The 21,814-nt window shown below is 45.8% G+C and overlaps 1 protein-coding gene across 1 annotated transcript in view; it reads right to left on the bottom strand.

Annotated features, from left to right (window-relative positions):
- The window catches only part of VEGFD (vascular endothelial growth factor D), an 82,809-nt gene that overhangs the window by 22,982 nt on the left and 38,013 nt on the right, over positions 1–21,814 (bottom strand). Inside the window, exon 3 of the mRNA XM_030202322.1 lies at positions 11,224–11,414. Coding sequence (XP_030058182.1) covers positions 11,224–11,414 — 191 coding nt within the window. The remainder of the gene's footprint in view (positions 1–11,223; positions 11,415–21,814) is intronic.

Here is a 21,814-nt window from a genome sequence, read left to right as displayed (position 1 = left end):
TTTATCCAGCTAAAAAGAGGCCGGTATGGGAACCCCATTTAGGCATAAAGCTATCAATTGGTTGCTCGCTAGAGCACTTCACATTCTCAGGCCTCTGCTGTTTAAAGAGGCGGCATTCCTGGCATTACTGGATAACATAACGATGTTTTTAAGAGTCTTATTTGGGCTTTCTTACTAGCACTGCTACTGTTACATAAGTACATAAGTATTGCCATACTGGGAAAGACCAAAGGTCCATCGAGCCCAGCATCCTGTTTCCATCAGTGGACAATCCAGGTCACAAATACCCGGCAAGATCCCAAAAATGTACAAAACATTTTATACTGCTTATCCCAGAAATAGTGGATTTTCCCCAAGTCCATTTAATAACGATCTATGGACTTTTCCTTTAGGAAGCCGTCTAAACCTTTTTTAAACTCCGCTAAGCTAACCGCCTTTACCACATTCTCTGGCAACGAATTCCAGAGTTTAATTACTATAGCATTGTACAGTCAACGCAAGAGCTGGTCCACTCTCAACAGAGCTCACAGTTTAGTCAAGACACCTACAGGACAATGTCTTTGGAAACGGAATTGTTAGGAAAATGGTTGAAACCAACAAGGCTGTGATCAAAAATAAAAGTGGGCCTAAGATTTAAAAGCAGCGTTTAGAATGGATTTCAATAAAGCCAAGAGATGGAGCATGATGCAGAACCTGGGAACTCTTTCCCCAAATTGCTGCTACTTAGCAATGAAATAGCTCTGGGCAGAAAAAGACCAGTTGGCCCATCCAGTCTTTCGCCCACACTGGGATTATATGTAGGATAAACATAATGGATTCCTATATGTAAAGAGAATGGAATCAAAACAAAACTTAACCAAGGCTAGAGCTGGGCAGACTTCTACAGTCTGAGTCCCGATTATGGCTAGACAGATCTGGTTGAGTTGGAGCAGGCGGTTAGCTTGGCAGAGTTTAAAAAGGGGTTTCCTAAAGGACAAGTCCATAAACCACTACTAAATGGACTTGGGAAAAATCCAGAATTCCAGGAATAACGTATAGAATGTTTCTACGTTTGGGAAGCTCGCCAGGTGCCCTTGGCCTGGATTGGCCGCTGTCGTGGACAGGATGCTGGGCTCGATGGACCCTTGGTCTTTTCCCAGTGTGGCATTACTTATGTACTTATGTCCTCTACTTGGCTCACTTTTATTACATAGAGCAGTGATTTAACCTATTGTGATGTCATAGTGGCTCATTCCACCAATAAGAGCCAACCTCATTAGTGATGTCACAATGGCTTGATTGTATAGAATCTTTGTACGTTTGGGAAGCTTGCCAGGTGCCCTTGGCCTGGATTGGCCGCTGTCGGGGACAGGATGCTGGGCTCGATGGACCCTTGGTCTTTTCCCAGTGTGGCATTACTTATGTACTTATAATAGTTGAAATTTAAGCCAGTGTTGGGGAGACTTCTGTGGTTTGTGCCCTGAAAAAGGCAAAGACACATCAAGATCAAGTATGCATACGTTATATCACATCCTATCATGTGCTATGGGTTTATCTTGTCGGGCAGACTGGATGGACTAGGCAGGTCTCTATCTGTTGTCATCTACTACGTTTGCATGTGATTGTCGCTTCTTCCTCTATAACATCAGCAAAATTCGCCCCTTCCTCTCCGAGCACACCACCCGAACTCTCATCCACTTTCTCATTACCTCTCGCCTTGACTACTGCAACCTACTCCTGACCGGCCTCCCACGTAGCCATCTATCCCCCCTTCAGTCCATCCAGAACTCTGCCGCACGTCTTATCTTCCGCCTTAACCGATATACTCATATCACCCCTCTCCTCAAGTCACTTCACTGGCTCCCAATCAGATACCGCATACAGTTCAAGCTTCTCTTACTCACCTACAAATGCACTCGATCTGCGGCCCCTCTGTACCTCTCTACCCTCAACTCCCCTTACGTCCCTACCCGTAACCTCCGCTCTCAAGACAAATCCCTCCTTTCAGTACCCTTCTCCACCACCTCCAACTCCAGGCTCCGCCCCTTCTGTCTCGCCTCACCCCATGCTTGGAATAAACTCCCTGAGCCCATACGCCGTGCCCCCTCCCTACCCATCTTCAAATCAATGCTCAAAGCCCACCTCTTCAATGTCGCCTTCGGCACCTAATCACTACACTTCTTCTCAGGAATACTTATCTACCCCAACTTGACATTTCATTCTTTAGATTGTAAGCTCTTCCGAGCAGGGACTGTCCTTAATTGTTAATTTGTACAGCGCTGCGTAACCCTAGTAGCGCTCTAGAAATGTTAAGTAGTAGTAGTAGTGATTGCCAAAGATGTGTCTCAGGTGCCAGGCCACAGAGTGTGACCTGCATATAGGAAATGCCTCCCTATCCAAGACAAGTTTCATTTATTTAGATTTGGTCACATCTTTTTCAGTAGTAGCTCAAGGTGAGTTACATTCATGTACACTGGATATTTCTCCGTCCCAGGAGGGCTCACAATCTAAGTTTGTACCTGAGGCACTGGACGGTTAAGTGACTTGCCCAAGATCACAAGGAGCAGCAGTGGGATTTCAACTGGCCACCTCTGGATTTCAAGACCAGTGCTCTAACCACTAGGCTACTCCTCTGCTTGTTATTCTTTAGGGTTCTACATGGGGTTCTATATGGAATGTTGCTACTGTTTGAGATTCTGCATGGAATCTTGTCACTCTGTAGGATTCCAGAATCTTGATATTCTTTGGGGTTCTACATGGAATGTTGCTATTCTTTGAGATTCTGAATGGAATCTTTATTTATTTATTTAGATTTTGCTCACACCTTTTTCAGTAGTAGCTCAAGGTGAGTTACATTCATGTACACTGGATATTTCTCTGTCCCAGGAGGGTTCACAATCTAAGTTATTGTTATCTGAATATTTTTACTACTGTAATTGTCTATTGCTTATGTTTGACTTATTTTTGCTGTACACTGCCTTGAGTGAATTCCTTCAAAAAAGTTGTAAATAAATCCTAATAAATAAATAAAAATGAGGAAATGTTAAAATCTAGCCCTCAATCTTTTTTTTTTTAATTTTTTTTATTTATAACCATTTAAATTTTTACAAGCGATAAAACAACTTGCCGGAAATATAGAGAAAGTAATATATAGGAATTATTTCAGTCAGGTAATTCTATTCTCTTCCTTAGACCACTAAATAGGGAGAATGAAACAAGACAAGGAGATCAATTAAACAGTAAACAGAAAAAAAAACGTGGTATTAACCTGATTATCTCCAGATATTACTCGTCGAATTCATTATTCCACATTGATCATCTGGTTGGCTTCTTCAAGGCCAATACGGTGTACAGTCAAATCATTTCATTGAAAACATGCTTATTGTCCAATATTAGTTAGAAATAATACATCTGATTACATTCTTTCTCTTTTAAAAACCAGAAATTATTTAACGATTCATATACTCAAGTCTCTAATTCAAATCCCACTGATTAAAGTAATCCCAGTTTTCACAGGCTTCACTCCTTTTAAAGTAATAATTTGAGGAAATATTTCTGAGGAAAACTTTAGGAGTCATACCCGGAACTCTGGGAAAAACAATAATCTCGATATTAATCATCTATAATAATATTCATTTTATTATTCAAAATTTCTGGTCTATTATCATAACCACTTCTTGCTCATATAGAATCATTTGTTATATCAATTTTTCACTCTCAAAGGGTTCAGTTAAATTGTCCATGTAACTCTCTAATAAAATTATATCTGAAACAAAATTATTTACTGCCACCGTTAGGTGCCAAAGCGCCTTCCAGATGGTATTCAATGTAACCTCCACGGGAGCCAAAAACTCCAAGGTGATTTCTCTTAGGTGTTTAGGAGTGGTTCCGCCGATTCGGGTTCTGCTGTAAACGTCCTCCGTTTCAGCATATGCCTCTAACTCACTCCTCTACTCCTTTGGACATGGTGGTTGAATAATTCGGGAGCGATGGAGTTGTTTTTTCCAGGTCCAAGAGCATTGACGCTCCTTCGCTGGCGCTAATCAAAGGACTCGCCAACCCTTTCATCTGTGGGCAGTTCATCGAGCAGCGGTCCTGCATTTGCTGCTCAGGGGACCAAACACTGGCCATCGGTGGCTGACCGCCGGTTGTCCCCTTCCTCTCAGTTAAGGTAACTGCAATTGCAGAGAGGAAATTTACGTAGAGAAGACAAAACTTCAGAGGGCAGCTAGGCCGTTGGGCATACGAACTTCAGGTCGCCATCTTACCACTCTCCCAGTTTGGGACACTCTTTGTCTGGTTTCTCCTCAGAGGCCTGTCTGATATGGGTAACCCTTCAGCATAGCCCTCTAAGTCATTGAAACACACAAGCCCCTCCACCTCTACAAGGTGGTGTCCCTTCGGAGGGGCCCTCAATCTTTTTTTTAAATGAATCTTCAGGTTCATCTAATGAAGAATGTCAGTATTTTGCATTTTGAGTATACCATGTAGTACAATGAAAACAGTTATACTGTCTTTCAGCTCTGCATGGGTCTTAGTCACCAGACCTCGCTAACGTATTAATGAGCCTGTGCAGTACTTTCTGATACCTGGCAATACAAGCTTTCCAGCTATCCCAGAAAGCATTAGCTGATTAGAGAGTAATTTGGGCTATTTCTTTCCAAATAAATTCTGAAAAGTCTCAAGGGTCGTTATTTAAAGTGATTTAAATGGAAAGGAGAACCTCTGAATATCGACACTCACTGGTCAGGGGCATTGCAGGGGGTGTAATCAGGAGTGATGCAGTGCCGGCAAAGCTCTGTGCTACCACCCACATAGCTAACCCGGCATGTAGGATGGATAAAAATCAGTTCTAATTTTGATCAGTTACCTACCTGAGTGCCATGACCAGCAGAACATCTGGGTACCAACCTATAACATACAGTTACCTGTTCTCCCTCCCTTCCGCTCCAGCATAGTAACATAGTAAATGATGGCAGATAAAGACCTGTACAGTCCATCCAGTCTGCCCAACAAGATAAACTCATTTCACATGGTATGTGATACTTGATATGTATACCCGAGTTTGATTTGTCCTTGCCTTTCTCAGGGCACAGACCGTAGAAGTCTGCCCAGCACTGTTCTTGTACTAAGCCCCTTAAAATTTACACTCCAGCCCATCCCTATCTATTCAGTCACGATCAGGGCGTAGACCGTAGAAGTCTGCCCAGCACCGGTTTCGCTTCCCAATTACCGGCGTCGCCACCTAATCTCTGCTAAGATTCCGTGGATCCATTCCTTCCAAACAGGATTCCTTTGTGTTTATCCCACGCACTTTTGAATTTCATTACGGTTTTCATCTCCACCACCTCCTGCGGGACAGCATTCCACATATCCACCACCCTCTCTGTGAAAAAATACTTCCTGACATTACTCCTGAGTCTGTCCCCCCTTCAACCTCAATTCATGTCCTCTAGTTCTACCACCTTCTTGTCTCCAAAAAAGGTTCGTTTGCGGATTAACACCTTTCAAATATTTGAAAGTCTGTATCATGTCATCCCTGTCTCTCCTTTCCTCCAAGGTATACATGTTCAGGTCGGCAAGTTTCTCCTCGTACGGATTGCAATGCAAATATATAGGTACAGGTATTATTATACCTGTACCTGTATCCTATATAATAAAATACACCTGCAACATTCTGAAGCTGACTGCATGGCTGAGGCATTCCTGCTCTCTGTATCCATCTCCTGAATTGACATCACATACTTCCGGGTTCGTCACAAGCAGAAGTGACCAACCACACGAGGTTTCTTGGCTTCAGAATGTTGGAGGTGCATTCTATTAAATAGGATTGGTCAGTTCCTTGAAGCACAACCAGAGCTCAGCGTCCTGCACAGTAACCTGTACAGTAACGCTCAGACACCAGAGAGAGAGGGGGGGGGGGGGGGGGGCTGACACCAGAGAGAGGGAGGGAGGGGGGACCTGACACCAGAGAGGGGGGAGGTATCTCTGTCACACACACACTCTCTCTCTCACACACTCTTTCTCTCTCACAGTCAATGTCTTTCTCTCACTCTCACACACTGTCTCTCACACACTCTATGTCTCACACTGTATCACATTCACTCTATATGTCACATAGTCACTCACACACTCTCTTGGTCTCATACACTCAGTCTCACAGAGAGTCTGTGTCTCACACACACTCTCTCGCTTGCACAAACTGTATCTGTGTGAAACACACTCTCTCTCTCACTGTGTCTCACATACGCACTTGCACACACACTCATTCTCACACACACACACACACACACACACACTCTCTCTCTCACAGACACACTTTCACTCAGACTCACTCACTCTCTCACACACACTCGCACATTCACTCTCACTCTCTCACACACAGTCACTCTCATACACACTCTCTCAAACATACACACTCCGAGGAAAACCTTGCTAGTGCCCGTTTCATTTGTGTCAGAAACGGGCCTTTTTTTACTAGTATTTTTATAAAATGCTTACACAGGATTCTATATATTGCTCCAAAATTTCCGTGCAGAAATCGAAGCTTATTCCTTAACAATGCACATAACTTAATTAGTTAACAAGCTAATCAGCACTGATAATTGGATGCTAACAATCAATTATCGTCACTAATTGGCATTAATTAGAATTTTTGCGCACTACTTGCTAAAAGTATTCTGTAACGCAGTGGTTCCCAAACCTGTTCCTAGAGGCACCCCAGCCTCCACTGTATGCAAATCTCTCTCAAGATTATTCATTGTGGATATCCTGAAAACCTGACTGACTGTGGTGCATCCAGGACCTGGTTTGGGAACTCCTGCTGCAACATGTATTCCATAAAGTAAATATAAGTCACATAGCTGAAAGGTGGGTGTGGAAAGGGCAGGTTGTGGGTGTTTCTAAACTCTAGGTACGTTGTTATACAATACACCTGTTCCCCGCCTACTTTAGAAGTCGGGATTTACACCAGGTTTTACTTGGCGTGATTGACTGCAACTAAATTTAGTTGTATGGACCGGCACTCAGCATATTCTATATAGGCTTATTCTATAAAGTACGCCAAAATTAAAGTGTACTTTATAGAATACACCTAAGTGAATTTCATTTTGGTGCCAAATTTTTAGGCGTGATGTATAGAATTTAGTCCATTGCATCTTTGTTTCCGTTGCTCTCATTCTACGCCCTGGGAATGCTTATAAGTCACTCATATTAAGGTTGGCGCACACTTTCGATGTGGGTTCTTGTTACACACACAAATATGGTCATGCAATTTTAGAAAAGTCCTTTCTGTTACGTGGAGGGGCATTTTCAATATGACATTTAAATTCAACTTTGGACGTTTTGCTGAAATCGTCCAAAAATCAAATAGTAAAAATGAGCATTTTCAAACCAGAAAAAACATTTATCTTTTTTCTTTGAAAAAGACTATTTCCTAGATGTTTTACTTTCCACCTTATAATTGAAAGAGAAAAATGCCTAGATTTCGACCCAAATCGGGAGATAGACGTTTATCTCACAAAAACGAATAAATCGGTATAATGGAAAGGCGATTTTGGACGTTTTCAACTGCACTCCATCGCGGAAGCGTACAAAGTTGACGGGGGCGTGTCAAAGGCGTGGTGAAGGCGGAACTGGGGCGTGGTTATTGGCCGATCAGAGATAGGCGCCTTTCGCCGATAATGGAAAAAAAATATGCGTTTTTAGCGAGAATTTAGGGCACTTTTCCTGGACCCTGTTTTTCCACGAATAGGGCCCCAAAAAGTGCCCTAAATGACCAGATGACCACTGGAGGGAGTCGGGGATGACCTCCCCTGACTCCCCCAGTGGTCACAAACCCCCTCCCACCACAAAAATATGCAGTTTCACAACTTTTTATGTTCACCCTCAAATGTCATACCCACCTCCCTGGCAGCAGTATGCAGGTCACTGGAGCAGTTATTAGGGGGTGCAGTGGACTTCAGGCAGGTGGACCCAGGCCCATCCCCCCCTACCTGTTACAATTGTGCTGCTTAATGCTTAGTCGTCCAACCCCCTCCCAAACCCACTGTACCCACATGTAGGTGCCCCCCTTCACCCCTTAGGGCTATAGTAATGGTGTAGACTTGTGGGCAGTGGGTTTTGAGGGGGATTTGGGGGGCTCAACACACAAGGGAAGGGTGCTATGCACCTGGGAGCTCTTTTACCTTTTTTTTGTTTTTGTCAAAGTGCCCCCTAGGGTGCCCGGTTGGTGTCCTGGCATGTGAGGGGGACCAGTGCACTACGACTCCTGGCCCCTCCCACGAACAAATGCCTTGGATTTATTCGTTTTTGAGCTGGGCGCTTTCATTTTCCATTATCACTGAAAAACAAAAACGCCCAGCTCACAAATTGTCGAATAAAACATGGACGTCTATTTTTTTCGAAAATACGGTTCGGTCCGCCCCTTCACGGACCCATTCTCGGAGATAAACGCCCATGGAGATAGACGTTTTTGTTCAATTATGCCCCTCCATGTCTATTTTTTTGGACCATTTTCCAAAAAAAAAAAAAAAAAGAAATCATCCAAGTGAAAAACGCACAAAATCAAGCCATTGGGACGTAGGAGGAGCCAGCTTTCCTAGTCAACTGGCTACACAGACATCCCAGCAGAGTAATGGGGCACCCTAGGGGGCACTGCTGTGGACTTCATTTAAAAGGTCCCAGGTACACATCTCACCATTACCCCCTTATATTGTATGATGAGCCCTTCTAAACCCACAAAAACCCTACTGTACCCAACTAGACACCTTAGGCTGCAGGTGTCACCTATATGTGGGTGCAATAGGTTTTGTGGTTTTTGGGAGGGGCTGACACTTTCCACCACAAGTTTAATAGTTAGCTTGGGATATGTGCCTGGCCAGCTCATTTTTGAAAGAGATCGCCGGCGATCTCCCGACACTAATTGGAAGATGGCTGGCGATCTCCTGAAACCGGCCAAATCGGTATAATCGGAAGCTGATTTTGGCCGGCTTCAACTGCTTTCCATCGTGGAGCTGGCGAAATTTTAAGGGGGCGTGTTGGTAGGGTAGTGAAGGTGGGACAGGGGCGGGACAGGGGCGTGCTCACGAGATGGCCAGCTTCGCCTGATAATGGAAAAAAAAAAGCCAGGCTTGACGAGCATTTCGCCGGCTTTACTTGGTCCCTATTTTTTCATGACCAAGCTTCAAAAAGGGGCCCCAACTGACCAAATTACCACTGGAGGGAATCAGGGATGACCTCCCCTTACTCCCCCAGTGGTCACTAACCCCCTCCCACCCAAAAAAAAATCAAAGTGCTCGTCAGGGATGTCCTAAATCAAAACTATTTTTGCTCAGCTTTTTCAGTCGTACCAGTGGGATTTTAGCCTGCCACCTCTGGATTACAAGACTGGTGCTCTAACCACTTGGCCACAGTTCCACTTACTTGGAAGTCCCTCCCTTTTGATTATGCCAGGGGTCTCTCTCAGCCAATCACAGCACATTTAGCTGTCTGTGATTGGCTGTGAGAGGCCCCTGTCTGTGATTGGCTGAGAGACCTGAAGGGGCATAATCAAAAGGGAGGGACATCCAAGTAAGTGGAGCTGTGGCCAAGTGGTTAGAGCACCGGTCTTGTAATCCAGAGGTGGCCATCCAAAAAAAAGTGCACGTCAGGGCCTTCTTCTGATGTCAAGCAAATGACGTCAGAAGAAGGCGGGACATTGAGCGAAGGGAAGACTAGTAGAGACGTCGGGAGCACCGCCTCCTTCACTGACGCTGCGCCTTCGCTGCCGGACGGAGGTACATTTAAAAGGGATCTTGGGGGGGGGGGAGAAGAGGGCAGGCAGTTGGGACATGGGAGCGGGAGGGCAGGGGAGAGAGGAGCGTGGATGGGAGGGCAGCGATCACCTTTACGGGGGGGGGGGGAAGGGGTGCGCACACGCAACTGTTCGTCTGCGGGGGGGGGGGGGGGGCAACTGATCCTATGCAGGGGGGCACCACAGACCCTTGGCATGGCCCTGCCAAAGATGGCCGGCCATATAGATGGCTGGCGCCGTTCGATTATGCCCCCCTGGGTCACCTTCTCTGCAGTACACTGCACCCACCACTAGGCTACTCCAGGAACCTGTTTGCTGCTGTAATAGGACTGGCCATAACATTTGAAGCTGTCATAGAGGCTGGTATGTACTGTTTCATTTACATCTTTGTGGGGCGGTAGGAGGGGATCAGTGACCACTGAAGGAGTAAGGGGGTGTCATTCCTTTATTCCTGCAGTGGTCATCTGGTGATTTAGGGCATTTTTTATGGTTTATTTGTTAATAAAATAGGCCTACCTCAAAATATATAATCGGCAGTGCCTCACCTCCATGTGAAAGCAGCAGATCGCTTCCCTTCGGGCTCTCCCTCACTGTGCCCCACCCTTGCGGAAACAGGAAGTTACATCAGATGAGGGTGGGACACAGTGAGGGAAGGCCCGAAGGGAGGCGATCTGCCGCTTTCACACGGAGGTGAGGCGCTGCTGATTTGAATGCAGGGGGCCTGGTGGCGGATGGAGGGGGGCTGTCGACAGAGCCGAGGTGAGGCCGAGGACTGCAGTGCCGGCGGCCTGGGAGCAGGAGAAGGAGAGAGACCCTGGTGCCAGGCCCCCCTTGGAGGCCTGGGAAATTTTGTCCCCCCTGCCCCCCCCCTCTCGGTGGCCCTGTCCAGTCTTTCCAACAAGGTGGCCGGGATTGCACAATATTTCTGAAATTGGTTTTACACTCAGACCAAGCTTTATGAATTTAGGGGTCCTTTCACAAAGGCGCGTTGAAAAATGGCCTGCGGTAGTGCAGGCACGAGTTTTGGGCGCGCAGAATCATCTTTCAGCGCTCCTACAAAACAATTTTGCTGAAAATGGACGTGTGGCAAAATGAAAATTGCTGCACGCCCGTTTTGGGTCTGAGACCTTACCGCCAGCCATTGACCTAGCGGTAAAGGGCGGTAATGACCTACGTGCGCCAAATGCCACTTGGCATGCATCCGATATGCGCAGCAGAAAATAAAAAAAATTATTTTCCAGATGCACGTATTGGACGCGCGCCAAAAATGAAATTACCACAAGATGGTAGCCGGGCGGTAACTCCATTTTGGCGCTCGTTGGGTGCTCGTAAATGCTTATGCGGCTTAGTAAAAGGGCCCCTTACGCCCTAAATTCACAAAATGCTTCTACCACTTCTACCTCCCCACCTCGTCTCTTGATTAAAGCGCAAGAGGATGGGATGCATCTTACCGCTTTGGAGATGTAGGACGTACTCGTGTTCACGCAGATAAGGCTTTCCTCGCTGCAGCAGCCTCCGCACCTGAACACAGACACACAAGGAGGCTTAAAGAACATGTTGGTACTTGTTCCCAGGTCTTTAGCCACGTCCACGCAGGTTTCCCTGGGCATGCATTGCGTCTTCTGCCATTCCTCGCCGATTTCTAGTCCAGGGAAAGGCATTTATTAGCAACAGTTCGATCAGATCGACCCAGATGCTATGGTGCAGCGATGAACTAAACAGATTTATGTTCTCTTAGTGTAAAGGGTTAATGTCATGATTGTTGCAGTTGTCCAGGTCTTGCCTAGAGAATGACACGGGGGGGGGGGGGGGGGGGGGGGGGGGGACAAAGTTTGTTCCCTCCCCACCCCGTGGGTCCTGTCTCCGTCCCCACCCCATCCCCGCAGGCCCTGTCTCCATCCCCGCCCCGTCCCTATGGGCTCTGTTCTCATCTGCAGAAACCTCGAACAATTATGATTTTATATTTAAATCTTTTTATTAAACTGTAGAAAGGAACAATATGCTGTGCAGCTATTGTGTATAAATTACAGCGAGCAGCTATAATAACCCTCCTCACCACCACCCTCTACCCTTCCAACCAGTGGCGTACCAAAGGGGGCGGTGGGGGCGGTCCGCCCCGGGTGCACGCCGCTGGGGGGTGCCGCGGCGCGCGCCTGCTCCTCCGCGTTCGCTAAACTTCGTTCGTTCGCTGCAGCTCCCTCTGCCCCGGAACAGGTTCCTGTTCCGGGGCAGAGGGAGCTGCAGCGAACGAACGAAGTTTAGCGAACGCGGAGGAGCAGGTGCGCGCCGCGGCACCCCCCAGCGCGTGCACCCGGGGGGGTGTCATTTCGCTGGGGGGGGGGAAAGGTGTTATCTAGTGGGGGGGGGGGCGCATTGGCGCTCCGCCCCGGGTGCCATCCAGGCCAGGAACGCCACTGCTTCCAACCCCAACAATAGCTGACTTAATCCACCATGTTAAAAAGTTCAGGGGTACAAAACACAACCGTTCTGTATGCCCTAGAGGGGAGAAATATGTCCTATGAAGCACTGTTATGATTTCTTAATCTGTGGGTGAATAAGAAGTCATCAGCTATCTCAGGATTCAGTCTAGCTCTCCTGTCTTCCACAGTCCCTCCTGCAATAGAGGATGTCTTCTTAGAAGATGTGCTGGTAGCAGGATGTACAGGATCCCCCATGCAGATTTTGCTCAAAATATCATTGTCTGCATCACTCAAACATAAATAACGTCTTGCCCCATCCTTGGCCACCTTTAAATCTAGACTGAAAGCCCACCTCTTTAACATTGCTTTTGACTCGTAACCACTTGTAACCACTCGCCTCCACCTACCCTCCTCTCTTCCTTCCCGTTCACATTAATTGATTTGCTTACTTTATTTTTTTTTTTGTCTATTAGATTGTAAGCTCTTTGAGCAGGGACTGTCTTTCTTCTATGTTTGTGCAGCGCTGCGTATGCCTTGTAGCGCTATAGAAATGCTAAATAGTAGTAGTAGTAGTAATAACAGTCCAGTTCATTGACAGGCTTCAAAGAAGAAAATGACACGGGGACAAAGTTTGTCCCTGTGGGCTCTGTCCCCATCTCCGCCCCGTTCCCACGGGATCTGTCCCCACCCCGTCTCCGCAAGCTCTGTCCCCGTCCCCACAGTTACTGTGGGTCCCCATCCCCATGTCATTCTCCAGTCTTGCCATATCTGAGTAAAGCAGAACCGATGTTTCAGCCGTCAGAAAAGAAAGCCACAGCACGATGGCTGAAACGTTGGTTTCACTTACTCAGACTTACATATGGCAAGATGAGGGGACAACTGCAACAATCATATACAGATTCTGAGGACAGATAGTGATCACAAAGTCCATCCTTTCACCATCTGGCTACTCTAAGCATCCTCTGCAGATACCCCAGGACTTTCCAGAACTCTCTTACCAAGTTTCCGAGTTTAATCAATATTCCATATACTGTTCATTCTGCAGATAGTCTGAGCAGTGTATAGAATTACACCGTATCTGGAAAACGGAAAAGGAGAGGAAGTCCATCATCGACAGGACAGCAGGACAGACAAAGACAGAGCGAAGCATGGAGCTCCAAGAGGTGCCCAGGAAACCAACCAGGACCACTGGCATCTGCTACAGTCACATACCAAAAGCATCCCTGAATATGGGTGTCTTCAGATCTTCCTTACATATTTGTTAATGACTGTTCTAGCCCAGGGGTTCCCAAACTTTTTTTTATTTTATTTTTATTTATTGCACTTGTATCCCACGTTTTTCCACCTATTTGCAGGCTCAATGTGGCTTACAAAGACCTGTTATGGCAACGCCATTCCAGGGTAAAAGATACAATTGATGTTACAAAAGATTAAGGATGATAAAGACGAACTAAGCACACAGTTATAGAAAGAAGGCTTTCAGAATAAGGGTGTAGTGTTAGTAACATAGAAGATGACGGCAGAAAAAGACCTGCACGGTCCATCCAGTCTGCCCAACAAGATAACTCATATTTGCTGCTTTTTGTGTATACCCTACTTTGATTTGTACCTGTGCTCTTCAGGGCACAGACCGTATAAGTCTGCCCAGCACTATCCCCGCCTCCCAACCACCAGCCCCACCTCCCACCACTGGCTCTGGCACAGACCATATAAGTCTGCCAAGCACTATCCTCACCTCCCAACCACCAGCCCTGCCTCCCAATCACCGGCTCTGGTACAGACCGTACAAGTCTGTCCAGCACTATCCCCGCCTCCCAAACACCAGTCCCGCTGCCCACCACCGGCTCTGGCACAGATGTACAAGTCTGTCCAGCACTATCCCTGCCTCCCAACCACCAGCCCCGCCTCCCGATCTTGACTAAGCTCCTGAGGATCCATTCCTTCGGTACAGGATTCCTTTATGCTTATCCCATGCATGTCTGAATTCCGTTACCGTTTTCATGTCCACCACCTCCCGCGGGAGGGCATTCCAAGCATCCACTACTCTCTCCGTGAAAAAATACTTCCTGTTGAAGTGTTATAATTAAGCTATGGATTCTCGTGGTAGGCTTTGCTGAAGAGATAGGTTTTCAGAGATTTGCGAAAGTTAGTTATTTCGTTAATTATTTTCAGTTTAGTTGGTAGTGCATTCCACAACTGTGTGCTCATTTTCAGCTCACAGCATCCTTAGTGTCCGAGCAATTTTTTGCAGCACCCCCACCCCCCGGGCTACATGGGTCTCCGTACCCCTCTCCTGGCCACGTGGGTCTCCGTACCCTCCCCCTGGCCACATAGGTCTCCCTTTTCCTGCAGCCCCCTCTTCCCAGAAAGCCCAGCACACCTCTGCCTTCCCCAAATCCAGCATCGCTCGCTACCTTCCTTCCTGCAGGTCCAGGATCACTGCCGCTTCCTTCTCCTTCCCCCGCCGCCGCTGCAGTGCTTTCAGCTTACGTTTTCAGGCCGTCCGCGATTCACACAGGCAGGCACTCCGGGGCCTCCCCAGTCTGCCGAATCCGGCCCTCTCTAATGCAACTTCCTGTTGTGAGGGCCGGACGCGGCAGAGGGAAGTCCTCACAGTGCCTGTGTGAATCGCGGATGGCCCGAAAATGTAAGCTGCAAATACTGCAGCGGCAGGAAGCACCAGATTCCGGACCTGTGGGAGGGGACAGTAGGGAGCGATGCTGGATTGTGGGCAGCGAGAGGGAGGTCAAGATGTGCCACGGCACCCCTGAGAGTTCGCTGCGGCACATCAGGGTTGCAGCGGTGCACAGTTTGGAAAACGATGTTCTAGCCTAAGATGCAGGGCTAACGTGTTGCGTTGAAAATCTGGGCACTTATTAACTGGATTTGACTCATTACCTTGACTGGAAGACAGTTCTATGCACCTTTTTCTATGAAATGTTATCAGGGAGTTATCTCTCTCCAGCTCTCAGTATATTTCATTTGAGGCGAGTTACAGTCAATAGAAAAAAAAATATATATATTTAAATTAGCAAAGAATACAAATGAAGGCCAAGCCACATTATTTAAAACAAATACGATTTCAGAGAATTACGAAACACAAAATAATTCTTCATCAGGCACAGTTCAAGTGGACGGTCATTCCAATAGCGAACAGCCAAAAAGATAAATGATTGAGAAAAAAATGGCCTTAAAATTAATATTTTTAACTGGAGGAAAAAGCTAGTAATAAGGAATTCCACCTCCTAGAAGTTGTCGGACAGCTTAATACAATTACCAAACGATGACTGTCCTCAGGACAAAAAGCTTCCAGAAACTTAAATACTAAACACAGTACCTTAAAAAAAAAAACTCGAGACTTCACAGATAACCAACGCAGTTCACCCAATAAAGGACTCGCACGATCTAGCCTAGGTTTTCGAAAAATTAGCCTATCAGCTAATGTTATTGCCAGTTCTGCTTCTCTCTAGCCTCGTACCATGACCCCTTGCTCTGAAACTTCTTTCCACTGAATTCATGCTAATTTTTCATCCATTATTTATAGGGTTAACATATGGGAATGTCTCTACCTCACGGTACTTTAGTCAAATTTATTCAAATATGATAATTTAAAAAATAGGTCGCTGTTTGTTAATTAGATCCAGTGAACGGCTAACCTGTGACACCTCACTCTGACTAGCTTTTGTAAATGAGAGACAGCTCATTTGCATTCAGAGTGAAGCACCTGTAATGAAAACCTTGCACTCTCTGCAGCAGCTCATGTGTAGATTCTGTGGCAAATTGTTAGAAAAATCTCAGTGGGATTCTTTATTAATTTAGATTTTGCTCACAACTTTTTCAGTAGTAGCTCAAGGTGAGTTGCATTAAGGTACTCTGGATATTTCTCTGCCTTACAATCTAAGTTTGTACCTGAGGTAACGGAGGGTTAAGTGACTTTTGCCCAAGATCACAAGGAGCAGCAGTGGGATTTGAACCAGCCACCTCTGGATTGCAAGACCGGTGCTCCAACCACTAGGCCACTCCTCCACTATAGTAACATTCCATGTAAAATCTCAGATAATATCAACATTCCAAATCTCAAATAGTAGCAACAGAATCCCAAATAATTTATTTATTTAGGTTTTGCTCACACCTTTTTCAGTAGTAGCTCAAGGTGAGTTACATTTAGGTACACTGGCTATTTCTCTGTCCCAGGAGGGCTCACAATCTAAGTTTGTACCTAAGGCAATGGAGGGTTAAGTGATTTGCCCAAGATCACAAGGAGCAGCAGCGGGATTTGAACCTGCCACTTCCGGATGTCAAGACCAGTGCTCTAGCCACTAGGCATATACAGTTTACGTCACTTGATATCTACACAACAAATCAATAAATAATGCAGATTCAGTTCTTGAATGTTTTGTCTTGGAGAATAGAATACCACCGATACTCTTTCCAGATTGATCTCCTCCTTTTATCCAATTGGGGGAGGGGGGAGAGGGTTGCTGCCATTTTCTGTCTTCTCTTCGTTGCCTGCTTTGTTTCTGATTTTGACTGGCAATCTGTGCTGCTGTTAAAAAATGTCTGATATAACCGAACACAAGCCCCAGCTTATCTTGCACAATCACAGTTCTCTGTACGGTTCCCTACAATGTACTCTGTGCAGCTGCGGAGATTTCTACCAGGTGGCACTGTACAGCTGAGAGATAAGGAGGCCCCTGCCAGAAATAGACACAAGCTCCAGACTTATCTCAAGCCTGCAGATGGGATGTGTCCACATCAAGCCATTACTCTTGGTGGCTCCTCGGATCTTTTCCCAGGGTCCTCTACTTGTTTTCTTCGCTCTCATTTTAATTTATGTGTTAATAATGCTTCAGAAGGGTGGCAGACGGGCAGTGTGAGAAATGTACAGTTCCCTTCATGCGGCCTGCCGAGCTTGGGAAGCTGCACGGAGAAAAACTTTCCCACAATGCCCCATGACCTTTCGCATCGCTGCACATTGAGAGGGCAGAAGGTAGCTCAGTTTCCATACCCCTTTCAAACCCTGGACTCTCATCGGAATGCCAACTGCCGTCAGAACATACACTGCAGACTCCTCTGGGCTTCCGGCAACCTGCCATGTCTAGGGTTTCCAGATGGCTCCAGATTAGCAGAAATAGGCTGAGCCAGTCCCAGTCTTGCCCACTGCATGGAGGGATATGTAGTTCTTATTTCCCAATGATCCCTCTAAGAAAATCTAAACTACACCTCCATGCATGCAACGGAGCGAAACCAGTGCTGGTTCAGCCTGTTTCTGATCATCTGGACTCATAAGTACATAAGTATTGCCATACTGGGAAAGACCAAAGGTCCATCGAGCCCAGCATCCTGTTTCCAACAGTGGCCAATCTAGGTCACAAATACCCGGCAAGATCCCAAAAATGCACAAAACATTTTATACTGCTTATCCCAGAAATAGTGGATTTTCCCCAAGTCCATTTAATAACGGTCTATGGACTTTTCCTTTAGGAAGCCGTCCAAACCTTTTTTAAACTCTGCTAAGCTAACCACCTTTACCACATTCTCTGGTAACGAATTCCAGAGTTTAATTACACGTTGAGTGAAGAAAGATTTTCTCTGATTCGTTTTAAATTTACTACATTGTAGCTTCATCGCATGCCCCCTAGTCCTAGTATTTTTGGAAAGCATGAACAGACGCTTCACATCTACCCGTTCAATTCCACTCATTATTTTATAGACCTCTATCATATCTCCCCTCAGCTACCTTTTCTCCAAGCTGAAGAGCCCTAGCTGCTTTAGCCTTTCCTCATAGGCAAGTCGTCCCATCCCCTTTATCATTTTCGTCGCCCTTCTCTGCACCTTTTCTAATTCCACTATATCTTTTTTGAGATGCAGAGACCAGAATTGAACACAATATTCGTGGTGCAGTCGCACCATGGGCCGATACAAAGGCATTATAACATCCTCATTTTTGTTTTCCATTCCTTTCCTAATAATACCTAACATTCTATTTGCTTTCTTAGCCACAGCAGCACACTGAGCAGAAGGTTTCAATGTATCATCAACGACGACACCTAGATCCCTTTCTTGGTCCGTGACTCCTAACGTGGAACCTTGCATGACGTAGCTTTAATTCGGGTTCCTCTTTCCCACATGCATCACTTTGCACTTGCTCACATTAAACGTCATCTGCTATTTAGACGCCCAGTCTCCCAGTCTCGTAAGGTCCTCTTGTAATTTTTCACAATCCTCCCGCGATTTAACGACTTTGAATAACTTTGTGTCATCAGCAAATTTAATTACCTCACTAGTTACTCCCATCTCTTGGTCATTTACAAATATGTTAAAAAGCAGCGGTCCCAGCACAGACTCCTGGGGAACCCCACTTACTACCCTTCTCCATTGAGAATACTGACCATTTAACCCTACTCTCTGTTTTCTATCTTTTAGCCAGTTTTTAATCCACAATAGAACACTACCTCCTATCCCATGACTCTCCAATTTCCTCTGGAGTCTTTCATGAGGTACTTTGTCAAACACCTTCTGAAAATCCAGATACACAATATCAACCGGCTCCCCTTTATCCACATGTTTGTTCACCCCTTCAAAGAAATGTAGTAGATTGGTGAGGCAAGTTTTCCCTTCACTAAATCCATGTTGACGTTGTCTCATTAATTCATGCTTTTGAATATGCTCTGTAATTTTGTTCTTAATAATAGTCTTTACCATTTTGCCCAGCACCGACGTCAGACTCACCGGTCTATAATTTCCCGGATCTCCTCTGGAGATTGGATTGTAAGCTCTGCCGAGCAGGGACTGTCTCTTCATGTTCAAGTGTACAGCGCTGTGTATGTCTAATAGTGCTATAGAAGTGATAAGTAGTAGTAGTAGTGGTCTTTGGGATTCTGGAATCTTGCTACTCTTTGGGATTCTGCACGGAATCTTGCTACTCTTTGGGATTCTGCACAGAATCTTACTACTCTTTGGGAATCCGGAATCTTGCTACTCTTTGGGAGTCCGGAATCTTGCTACTCTTTGGGATTCTGCACCGAATCTTGCTACTCTTTGGGATTCTGCACAGAATTTTACTACTCTTTGGGATTCCGCACAGAATCTTGCTACTCTTTGGGATTCTGGAATCTTGCTACTCTTTGGGATTCTGCACAGAATCTTACTACTCTTTGGGAATCCGGAATCTTGCTACTCTTTGGGATTTTGCACAGAATCTTGCTACTCTTTGGGATTCCGCACAGAATCTTGCTACTCTTTGGGATTCTGGAATTTTGCTACTCTTTGGGATTCTGCACAGAATTTTGCTACTCTTTGGGAGTCCGGAATCTTGCTACTCTTTGGGATTCTGCACAGAATTTTGCTACTCATTGGGATTCCGCACAGAATTTTGCTACTCTTTGGGATTCTGGAATCTTGCTACTGTTTGGGATTCTGCACGGAATCTTGCTACTCTTTGGGATTCTGCACATAATCTTACTACTCTTTGGGAATCCGGAATCTTGCTACTCTTTGGGATTCTGCACAGAATCTTGCTACTCTTTGGGAGTCCGGAATCTTGCTACTCTTTGGGATTCTACACAGAATCTTGCTACTCTTTGTCCTGTTTGTCTGTCCTGATTAGATTGTAAGCTGTTGAGTAGGGACTGTCTCTTACATGTTGAGTGTACAGCGCTACTTATGTCTAGTAGCGCTATAGAAATTATTAGTAGTAGTAGTAGGAATGCGGCAACCAGAATTGCACACAGTGCTCAAGGTGAGGTCACACCATGGAATGATTCAGAGATTCTTTGTTCTATTCCCTAATCCTTTCCTAATAATTCCTTACATTCTGTCCCATTAAACCATGTTTGTCTATGTGTTCAGTAATTTTGTTCTTTAAATAGTTTCTATCATTTTGCCCAGTAGATTTTCTGGAACCCTTTTCAAAAATTGGTATTACATGCTGTTTACCAAATCCTAAATATATTTGGTAGCAGGTGTAACTTTCAATGTTGTTCTTATAAGTCATAGACGTTTAGTCCTCTTCTGAAATGGGGCCTACATCTGTGGCATAGCTAGGCGAGGCGCCAGGGCAGCGACCGTTCCTCCAAATGAACTTCGGATGGCGACGGTGCCTATATTTCAGGCGGTCCATTGCACCTAAACAGTGCACCTCTCTGCTCCATCTTGCGTCACAATTTGGCTACACTTCTGGACTGCATATCTATGAACGTGTTTCACCCTTGTCCCACCCAAAACACACCAGACCACACCCCCTTGCCATTTGCACACACTTAAGTTTGACATGTGCATGTCCCAGGTTTGTAAACTAGGGACTTAGACATTTATGTAAGATAAACTTTGAAGTGCCAGTTTATGTATGTTTCAAATGCAAATAGGGCTGGCAAAAGAGGACGTTATTCCACCAAAGCAAGCAAAAAAAGAAAAAGAAATACACACAAACACAAACGATTAGAAGATCAGGGCATATCAAGATGATGGAGGCTTAAGCCCTTGCTCTAAATGTTGCTTAGAGTTTAGATATGGCTAAATGGAACGGGAAGGCTACCTCAAGCTCTTCCTCTGTACCTGGGCCCATGAATTCTTACATAATTTGGGGCTCAATGCTGCCCACACTTGAAATGGGGCCATTTGGAATCGTGGGGCTTGGTCAAGATGGCGTCCGTATGAGGGAGCGCTGCAAGTCGGCTCTTAAACACTAGGCTCTGCTCCAGTAGTGTATATTTTCTCTTACCTGATATTATGGTTAAGAGAAAAGGGAAAGTTGGGGCAAAAGCCGCCGCGAGCCCTGGCGGAAATTCGACGCTCCGGCAGCCGACCCTGGAAGCTTTTGGCCTTCGTGCAACGGGAGCTCCGCTATCAGCTTTGGTTGGATCCCCAGGACAACAGGGGGATCTTAGCTTAGAGGCAGTGTCTTTAAGTCCGCCTCTTCAAGCTGCACCGCCGAGGCCGAACGGTGAGTTAGGACCAACGGGAGAACCTCAGGCAGGTCCTTTGGAGGTTAGCGGCGGCCCTGTTGGATCCTCAACTCCTGGTGGAACGCCATCTGGAGAGAGTGCGGGAGGTATTGATTCCCCGCCCTCTCCATACCAGGAAACCCCGCTCGCTTCGCTCGGCATGAGGAATAGACCTGCAGCTGTTACTTTGGAAGCCCTTTGGGAGGTAATCCAGACCATAAATTCGTCCCTACTACAACTAACTAATTCCTTCAACTCTGAGGTGAAGGAATTAAAAATCTCCCAGCAAACGTTGGAATCAAAGGCTCTGGAGCAAGAGAGAAAATGTGAGTCAAATTTTCAAGAAATAAAGACATTACAAACTGTTGTTGCTAATACGGCAATAGATAAAGACTCAATTCTAAGGAAAATGGAATTTTTTGATAACCAACTCAGGCGTAATAACCTGAGGTTCCTAAACTTTCCGAAGACCCCTCTGATATCACCGACTGAGATGTTAAAAAAGTATTTTACTGAAGTACTTGACATTCCTAAAGAAGCTATACCACCAATTGTAAAGGCTTTCTACATCACAGGAGCTAATATAGCTCGAACAGAGGTTTCAGAATTGAATGTGACACAATTGTTAGAAACATCGTTAGAAACTATAACGGAGCGTACAACTCTCCTAGCTACCT

Source organism: Microcaecilia unicolor, chromosome 4, assembly GCF_901765095.1.
Source record: "Microcaecilia unicolor chromosome 4, aMicUni1.1, whole genome shotgun sequence".
Classification (NCBI taxonomy): Eukaryota; Metazoa; Chordata; class Amphibia; order Gymnophiona; family Siphonopidae; genus Microcaecilia; species Microcaecilia unicolor.
This window is presented reverse-complemented; position numbering and strand designations above follow the sequence as displayed.